We start from the raw sequence: 9618 nt of genomic DNA, 5'->3' as shown, positions 1-9618 counted from the left end.
ATCACATCTTGCGTCCTCTCATTGGCAAGAGCGTGGTTGTCTACTTCGATGATATTCTTATTTATAGCAAAAACCTCGAGGACCATGTGCAACATGTGAGAGAAGTCTTGTGCATCTTGCGACATGAAAAGCTTTATGCTAACCTCCCTAAATGCACATTTGCTCAAAACAAATTGGTTTTTCTTGGCTTTGTGGTTTCCGCTAATGGTATTGAAGTTGATTCTTCTAAGGTTGAGGCCATCCACAATTGGCCCACTCCTACTAATGTTGCTCAAGTCCGAAGTTTCCATGGACTTGCCGGTTTCTACCGCCGATTTGTGAAAGATTTTAGCACCATTGCTTGCCCTTTGAATGAGCTTACCAAGAAGAATGTTCCGTTTGTTTGGGGCAAGGCCCAACAAAATGCTTTTGATGAGTTAAAGAAACGCCTTACCGAGGCACCACTCCTTGTTCTTCCAAACTTTTCCAAAACTTTTGAGATTGAGTGCGATGCAAGTGGACTCGGTATTGGTGGAGTGCTTATGCAAGATGGAAAACCCGTGGCATACTATAGCGAGAAGTTAGATGGCGCACGCCTCAACTATCCTATATATGACAAGGAACTTTACGCTTTGGTTCGTGTTCTTGAAGTTTGGCAACACTATCTTTGGCCAAAAGAGTTTATTATCCACTCCGACCATGAGTCTTTGAAATATTTGAAAAGTCAACACAATTTGAACAAAAGACATGCAAAGTGGGTTGAGTTCATTGAGTCCTTTCCATATGTGATCAAATACAAAAAGGGCAAGGACAATGTTGTGGCGGATGCTCTTTCCCGCAAACTCACCCTCTTACTCACTCGCTTGGATATTAGTGTTTTGGGTCTTGATGAAATCAAAGATTTATATGCTTCCGATGTTTCCTTTGGCCCAATCTTTGCAAAGTGTTCTAGTGAGAAGGGCATCGATGATTTCTATTTGCACCAAGGATTCTTGTTCAAGGGCAACAAACTTTGTATTCCTATGTCTTCGCTTCGCCTTTTGCTCTTACAAGAATCGCATGGTGGTGGTCTTATGGGACACTTTGGAAGGGACAAGACATATGCCATGCTCTCCACTCACTATTATTGGCCAAGAATGAAGCGCGATGTGGAGCGCCTTTGCCGACGGTGTACAACATGCTTACAAGCTAAGTCAACTTCCAACCCCTATGGTCTTTACACACCATTGCCTATCCCTCATGCTCCTTGGTCCGACATTAGTATGGATTTTGTATTAGGATTACCTAGAACTAAATATGGTCATGATTCCATTTTCGTAGTGGTTGATCGATTCTCTAAAATGGCACATTTTATACCATGCTCCCGAACGGATGATGCTTCACACATTGCTTCCTTGTTTTTTAGGGAAATTGTGAGACTCCACGGTGTACCAAGAAGCATTGTGTCGGATCGAGATGTCAAGTTCATGAGTTATCTTTGGAAGTCACTCATGGCAAAGTTTGGAGTGAAGCTCTTATTCTCATCATCCTCGCATCCGCAAATGGACGGCCAAACGGAAGTGGTCAATCGAAGCCTCTCTTCTCTCCTACGCATCCTCGTGAGGAAGAATTTGAAGTCATGGGAGGATTGCATCCCGCACGCGGAGTTTGCCTACAACCGCGCCAAGCACACTACGACAAGGAGAAGCCCATTCATGGTTGTCTGTGGCTTTGAGCCTCCTACGGCGATTGACCTCCTTCCTCTACCGCTACATGAGCAAGTAAACATGGACATCGACAAGAGAGCACAATACATGAAGAAGCTACATGAAGATACAAGGGCAACAATCGAGCAACAAGTTCTTCGTCAAGCAACACGCCTCAACATGACGAAAAAGGCACGGATCTTCAATGAAGGGGACCTAGTGTGGTTACATCTTCGCAAGGACCGCTTCCCTAAAGAAAGAAACTCCAAGCTCAAACCCCGAGGCGATGGTCCCTTCAAGGTCCTCAAGCGAATCAACGACAACGCCTACGTCATCGACATACCAACATCCAAGTACTTGGTGAGCAACACATTCAATGTGTCCGACCTCTCGCCATACCATGAAGATGACGAGACGCTAGAGTCGAGGACGACTCTTTCCCAAGGGGGGGAGATGATGTAGCCCTACCCAAGGTCGATACTACATCAAGACCGACAAGCCCTCCTCGTGGTCCAATGACACGAGCTCGAGCCCAAGCCCTACACCAAGAGGTGAATTCGCTCCTCTCCATGTATGCTTTTGACACCCCTTTGGATGGTTTGCTACTTCATGCCAATACCCTATGTTCAATCAGGTACATCGACCAAGAAGCGAGCCATGAAGACCAAGCCAATGGAGAGAGATATGGAAATGACGAAGATGGAGCTACAGCTGCCAGGCCGGAACTTCCGCCCTCCAGGACCGGAACTTCCGCCCAGATGCCTTCCAGATTCCCTCCAGATGCCTTCCAGCGCCCAGAAGACAGGATCAGGCCGGAACTTCCGCCCCGAGGGACCGGAACTTCCGCCCACCGGAACTTCCGCCCAAGTTCCGCCCAAGTTCCGAAAGTCGGCGAAAACTCCCCTGGATGTTACTGCGTGACAATGGCGCAATTCCGGAACAAGGCCGGAACTTGGCCGGAACTTCCGCCCCGACCGGAACTTCCGCCTGTCGAGACCGGAACTTCCGCCCCTGGCCGGAACTTCCGCCCAAGTTGACCGGAACTTCCGCCCCATCGAACTTCAACACAACAGCACTTTTAGTTGTAACTTACCCCTTCGCCCCACCTACTATATATAGCCTAGTTGGCTCAGATCTGAGATTAGACTTGATGTGAAATTAAACCTGAGCTTAGCTCACCCTTGTGGGAACCCTACCTAGATCTATGATCTTGTACCCACCCGGGCTCCTATCGACTTGTCAAGATCTCTTTGGTGACTTCTACCGTTTGTTTGATCTTTTGCTTGCACTTCTACCTATTTGGTCTTTTGCTTGCACTTCTATCAACCTTCCGGTCTTTTCACCCTTCTAGATCTTGCGAGCTTCGATTTGTCGATCTCTTTGCGGGACTTCTACCGGAAGGTCTTTTCTCGCAACCTCTATCGAGTAGGTGTATCGGGCCTACGAGGGAAAACCGGTTTGTGTGCGTGTGTGTGTTGTATCCCCACGATTCCCCTCGCGTTCGTCGTGTTCATCGCGTTCATCCACCTACCCCCACGAGTTCCACCCAAATCCGTGAAGATCGGGCACAACCTTGGACTTAGTCCACATCACATCCGGTTGGCGTCGGTGCGACGCCCGGTTGACACCGGGGAGGATCCGGCCCAGAGCCCGGTCTAATCGGCCCTGGGACCGGCCTGGCCGGTCTGGGGCCCGGTTGGCCGGCCCCTGGGCCGGCTGGCCCTCCTCCTCCCGCCTCTTCTTCCTCTTCCTTCTTCTCTTCTTTCCTTCTTCTTCTCTCCTCCTTGCACCATGGGAGTTCCTTCTCTCTTGGTCCTTGTCGACGTCGGCACCTATAGACACCATGATGATAGGCATGAGGTAGCATACCATTCAAGTTGGTGTTGAGGTCGACCATAGAGAGGATAGGGTTCACCTTGACATATATGGCGGGGTTTTGCGTTGTTGGTCCACTTGGGGGACTCCTTGGCCATGGTTTAGCGCGGACGATAGGCGGGGCTGCACTTGTCGGTCTTGAGGCGGAGGTGTCCAAAAGCCACCCCGCATCAGGTTTACTGCTTTTACTAACGTAAAGCACGAGGCATTTGATCTGGTTTACAGCGAGGGAGCCACCACACTGTCACAAGAACCACAAAAGCTACACGAAAAAAAGGAGAACTAAGGGCATGTCCAATGCACTGCCCTAGAGGTGCTGCTTCACACCTTTAGCTAGGTTCGGATAGTCCAAAGTAGGTTCGGATGAGAAGACAGCCTCCTATTCAAGAGGTGGAATCTTAAGCCTTAAAAGCATGATTTTTTGAGAGAGAAAGAGATACATAGTGTTATATTTGTGTGGTCTCTTCTTTCTTTTTTCTGACTAAAGTTGTAGCTTTCATTGGAGAGATAAAATTCACCATATTGCTTCTTACAACTTTTTTACATGGACCAGCTAGTTGTATATGCCACCATTGCTCATGCCCTAACAACGAACAAAAGCCTGCCTGCAGCTCTCATCATAGTAACGAAACAGCTGTCCCCATGATCATGAGGTCCAGTCTTTTGATGATTTTACCATATCTCTTATCTTGTTTTTGTTATCATGAATGAAAAAAAGGTGGGAATTACTGAAACAGATTCGTAAAATTGTTGAAACAGTGTCAAACTACATAATTCATTTTGTTTAATCAAGTAGAACATGCTACGCGATTCAGTATGAGTGTGTTGCCGATTTTGAGAACCATATAGGAGAACCATATATCTTTCCATATTACCAAATACAGATAGCATCATATACAATGCTCCCTCAGACCACCATAATTTAAACTAAAACAACGAAAAGAATCATGCAACGAGGGTATCAGATCTTCCCCACGTCTTGCCCAAAACAACCTTCTATTGGTAGAATGCTTGGTCAGATAACTCTTAATTATTACTACAGTAGTAGTTATTGCAACTATGCTGCAACACGAATTAATGGGCATTAATTCATGTGTAAGTTGACCTGACTACTCCCCAAAGAACTGAAGCCTGACGAATTGCTAGTACTGCTGCTGTGAAGAGCAGTAACAGTTAGACCTTGTATCCGATTATACATATAGACACTGTTCGAATTTTGAACAGAGTTTACTATGGATTTAGGATTCTAACGCGGGAGAAAATGAAGGTCAACGGAACAGGCAGAAATGAAACATCAAGATGAGATCTGTTATACTACCTCTTTACATCAAAATGATGTCTTAGATATGTCTAAATCTGGATGTATGTAACTGCACAAAATGAACATGTAAATAAAATCTGAGAGTAGATTTCCTACTAAGAATATGCATATAAATAAAAGCACCACCACACTGTTACAGAAGTACATAACCACAAAAGCTGGAAAAGGTTGGATAAAAAGGAGGACTAACAATGAACATAAGACTGCCCAAACGATGAAGCAAAGCTGTCTCCGTGATAATGAGCCCCAGCCTTTTGATGATTTTCACCGTATCTCCCACCATGTTCTATTTTATCATGAACAGAGATGGCCCAAACAATGAAAGAGCATGTGCACCTCTTTTTTTCCTTTTTTTTTTTTGCAGAGAGCATATACAAAGCGGTATGGCTGCAATTCTTTTACGCCAGTGTGGCTGATTTTGAGAACAAAGCAGGTAACATAACAACACCAACATCATATACTAGATCAAATCTTCCCAGCTTTCTTGTGCAAAACAACCTTCTATGGGTAGAATTGCAAGTGATTATACTAAAATGCTTGGTCACTTGGTCAGGTAACTCTTGATGCAATTATTACCTGGCTCTATGTCAACACAAATTGATGGGCATTGATTCTTATGTGTAAGTTGACCTGATTGCTAACTATAGATAATAACCCGAAAACAATTGAAGCATGCCACCATTTGCCACTGCTGCCAGAAGTCCAGAACTGTAACAGTTATGACCTTGCACAGAATTATACAGATAGAAAATGTTCAAATTTTGAACAGGGTTAACTACATACTAAGGATTCTAACACATAAGAAGATGAAAGGCCATATGCTGGGTCAACGGATCAAGCAGCAATGAAATAGTACCCCACAAGAGAATATTCATATAAATAGATGCATCATTGGAATTTTAGTTGATATAATGGATTCATATCACGGTTCCCATATCCCAGAATGAAACAAAGAGATTTTACCAAGTGCCTTCTCACATTTTACCTACGCTGGAATTACCATAGAAACATCAAGACAAGACACAACAGCAGAAATTTAAAGTGCATAGTAGAATGACTATTCTTCCCGCGCGAGAAATAACATCTACTGTACGATAGAAGCAAAAGCTGTAAAACTACTAAATGTCATCCTAGCACAGTAACCAATAACATGTAGGCATCATGCATCAAAGTAGAAGCAGTATTCTAGAAATAACCAAGATTGATGATAAAAATCGAGCACAAATTTTCAAGTCCCTAACAGAAGAGAGTTTAGTTGCCAGGTCGAACTATGGTTAAACAGTTTTTGAGAAACACACTACCTTGAAGGCTTCAGGAAGCAGAATTAGAACAACAGCAGGCATAGCCTGAACCAATCAATTGATGAATCATAGAGAGGAGCCCATGGGTATTAAACAATATTAATTTACGGAACACATTGCAACCTAGCTCATAGTTGGCCTGGATCAGGAATTTATGGAAACCCTTTGCCATTACCAAAGCTACAAGCCTTAGCATTTTAGTACTGAACACAACAAAAATGTGAGCACTTTGCAGTAAAGCGCCACTTCACAATGCAGTTGTTTAGTGTACTGTATTCAGTACGCATGAGGGGGGAGGGAGTCTGATTGCTCGATCAAAAGCAAAACCCACTTTCAGGTTCTATTTGTCAATATTAAACAAGATCTGATAAATCTTGATACTCAATGTAACAAATAAACAAGGTATGATCAATCTCTTATGAAATCATGCAGGAACGTCAGTTGAAACTGAATTCTGCAACTATGTTTACGCACAGACAACTATAAAGACATTATATGTAGACTTGAATGAAGAAGACATATAAAGACATTATATGTAGACAACCTAGCTCAGAGATGGAGTGGACCAGAAAAGGGAGATAGCACAGAGATGGAGAAAGAAGAGAGGGGGAGAAAAGGAGTTCAAATTAGATTCCTTGCCCAAGTATGTGCCGCATCGAACGGAATCTGTACACTAGATGCTATATGGAAAGTTTAGCCTCAAATCCACTGTCATCTAGGGCAATACCAGGTCATATTCGGGTCTGTGGGTTATCTCTCTGGTTTCAACAGTTCAGCGGTGCAAAGACAGCTGGTTAAGGGTTATAAGTAGACGACTTGAATAGTTGAAGGGGTAATCTATTCATTTTCATTTTCTTAAGAGAATGCACAGTATTAGGTCAAACTCTCAATTCCTAGACAGGAACTGAAGAATCGGCAAGTCGTCGTTTAATGGCCCTATTTATAGTATAAAATTGCAAAAGAATTTCATAATCCTACTCATAGATTCAAACATCATACTGCTTTTTCATGAAATCCAGGTAGCTATCATACTTTGATTGTCCAAAGTCAAATTGTTAATTGATACTCAAACATTATGGTTTGTTTAACAGAACAGAAACACCCGCACCTTATGTTAGTGAGGAGCTTGGCCAATACCAACACATCCTAATAGCCCTTCGGAAACATCAGCACCGTTACGCTACCAGTACGTCGAGTTAAGTACAAAATAACAAGTAGGTCAGTAACTTAAACCAGACCCAAGTGTTGGAGGCAAGTAAAATAGCAGTAATATTTTTTATCAGGAGAATATTAAGTGCCAAGATGAAAATCATCTTTGAATGGGTTAACTTAAGTTGTCGCTTGTGCCCGGATGTGATTTGGACCTATTGTATACAGAAAGGTGTATGAGGCTCATAGAAAGCTAAATTTTGTGAAGAAGTACCTCACATCACTTTAAATGTGAACAATCAACTGCTCAAATGAGGAGTTGGCCTAAACATATATTTGTCGCTCGATATTCCCCTGGATGGGATGACACAACCCTAACCAACAAGAACGTCTTCAATTCATGCAAACGCCTAAATCGAGTACATAACAAAACAGCACAACATATACTCTTCTCATGTATGAATTTGACAAGATTAAAAGCTCTACAAGATTATGAGCACTAAGTCTGAAAGAAGATTGTTGGTGCTAAAGACCAACATATATGAAGAAAGAACAAAACTTACAATGTCTGACATATTTTCCAATGAAAACAGAAAAGGCTCCGCCTTCCCATGGACAGTAACACATGTACACACTAAGCTTCATCAGAAGGTATCATCATAGCGAACTTTCTTGAACCAACATATATGATTGAGGAGTTGCGTTTAGTAACTAGCATTTTCAGTGTACCATCCATTTTGACTGATTTTCATGATACATCGAAATTAGAACTATTCCTAGTAGGCGCACACTATCTATGAGACCAACTGGTAATTAGGCATCCATAATTAATTCTTAAAACAATCAACAGAAAAGGTTATTGGGCACAAATGACAACAGTGTCCTAGTATAATCACTCTCATTCATAATCGTCATCATCTCGAACAATTCTCACATCTGAAAAATTCGATGTTGAACAGAGAGAAGCGAGGAAGAGCAAACCAGAGGTAAACAAACATCAACTTACTTGCTATCCTCTTCAACCTCCCCTGCTAATGTACATGGGTTCTGCATTCGCCCCGAAGAGCGCATTATTCTACAACACAGAGGGTCCAATTCGTCTCAGACGAACTCGAACTCGTCTTCCCGGAGGTGGACGAAGAACCGCACCGGCTTGTCCTGCCCATCCAGCTTGAGCTCGAACTCCACTCTGAAGGGGCGGTTGGCCGTGATGCGCTTGCCCTTCCAGACACCGACATACTGCTTGACCACACCCTCCATGCCACGAAGGTCCAGGTCCGGCGCCTTGGGGACGTGGTAGACGCGAACCGGCGCCGTGACGCGCACGCGCTTACCGATCTTGGGCGCCGCAGCGGCCTCCTCGTCCGCAACGTCGGGGGGTGGGGACACGTCGCTGCTGACGGCGACCTGGCACGCGGTGCGGAGGCGCGCGCGGCACCGCGGCGGCGCGAGGCATCGAGCGGCCGAGAATTTCGGAGGGAGGGATCGGCGGAGGAGGGACGAGGAGGAGGTGGAGGGGGGCGCCGCGGCGGTGGCGGTGGCCATCGGAGATGTTGGTGGGCGGGTGTGTGGGGAATTTGGTCGAGCAGGTGGTGTGCACGTGAGGATAAGATACGCGAAGCTTGAGGGTGGAAGCGATGGCGATTGGGGAGGCGTGGAAATTATAGCGACGTGACGGTTGTTGTTGGCTCGCAAAACTCACAAGGAGGAATAATACAACTGTACAGTACTGACCTCTCGCCATTCCAAAGGCTGTCTGATCATCCAAGACACTTTTCTTGTTTTATTACTTTACTTCACATGCTAGATCGGACACACATGATATGTTCCTAGAATTCGGAGAGCAGATTTGGTGCAACTGAGCAATCGGTGTTTCTAGTTTTTGAAATATTTGGAAAATATATTTTATGCTTCAAAAAATCATAAATTTATTACACGAATACATAAACATGTCTTGAATACTCGTGCGAAATTTTAGTAGAAATTGCGATGTATTTTAAGATAAAAAAAAACAAGATTGTGGTTGTATATAGCGATAGAAAACTCAAATTTATGTCCGAAATTTGTCTTATTTTTATTGCCCAAAATGCAACATATTCCCCCCCCCCCCCCCAAATTTCTACCGTACCTTTGAAATGTGTATGTGTATATTTAATTTCAGATTTTTTTATAGTCCCAAATGCTTTCCAAAAACTGGGATCAGTCGTGTTCATGTGTCAAAGACACTTTTCGTAGATTTCACTGTATTTCTATTTAACTAGGCATAGCTATAATTTTTTCAACGGAAAAGGGTCCCGAAAGACCTAGA

At 43.9% G+C, this 9618-nt stretch overlaps 1 protein-coding gene across 1 annotated transcript; it reads right to left on the bottom strand.

The window, feature by feature from the left end:
* Nucleotides 1–8194: 8194 nt before the first annotated feature.
* On the bottom strand, nucleotides 8195–8855 carry LOC124677408 (ferredoxin-thioredoxin reductase, variable chain-like). Its single transcript, XM_047213396.1, has one exon. It carries the CDS (start codon nucleotides 8853–8855, stop codon nucleotides 8412–8414), a length of 444 nt encoding a protein of 147 aa, XP_047069352.1. The 3' UTR covers nucleotides 8195–8411.
* Between the last annotated feature and the right edge of the window lie 763 nt (nucleotides 8856–9618).

Source organism: Lolium rigidum, chromosome 7 (genome assembly GCF_022539505.1).
Source record: "Lolium rigidum isolate FL_2022 chromosome 7, APGP_CSIRO_Lrig_0.1, whole genome shotgun sequence".
NCBI lineage: Eukaryota > Viridiplantae > Streptophyta > Magnoliopsida > Poales > Poaceae > Lolium > Lolium rigidum.
The sequence above is the reverse complement of the archived record's forward strand: the minus strand, read 5'-3'. Positions and strand labels throughout refer to the sequence as shown.

Coding starts and splice junctions, on each gene's coding strand:
- LOC124677408 (XM_047213396.1), bottom strand. CDS start 8,855: ATGGCCACCGCCACCGCCGCGGCGCCCCCCTCCACCTCCTCCTCGTCC.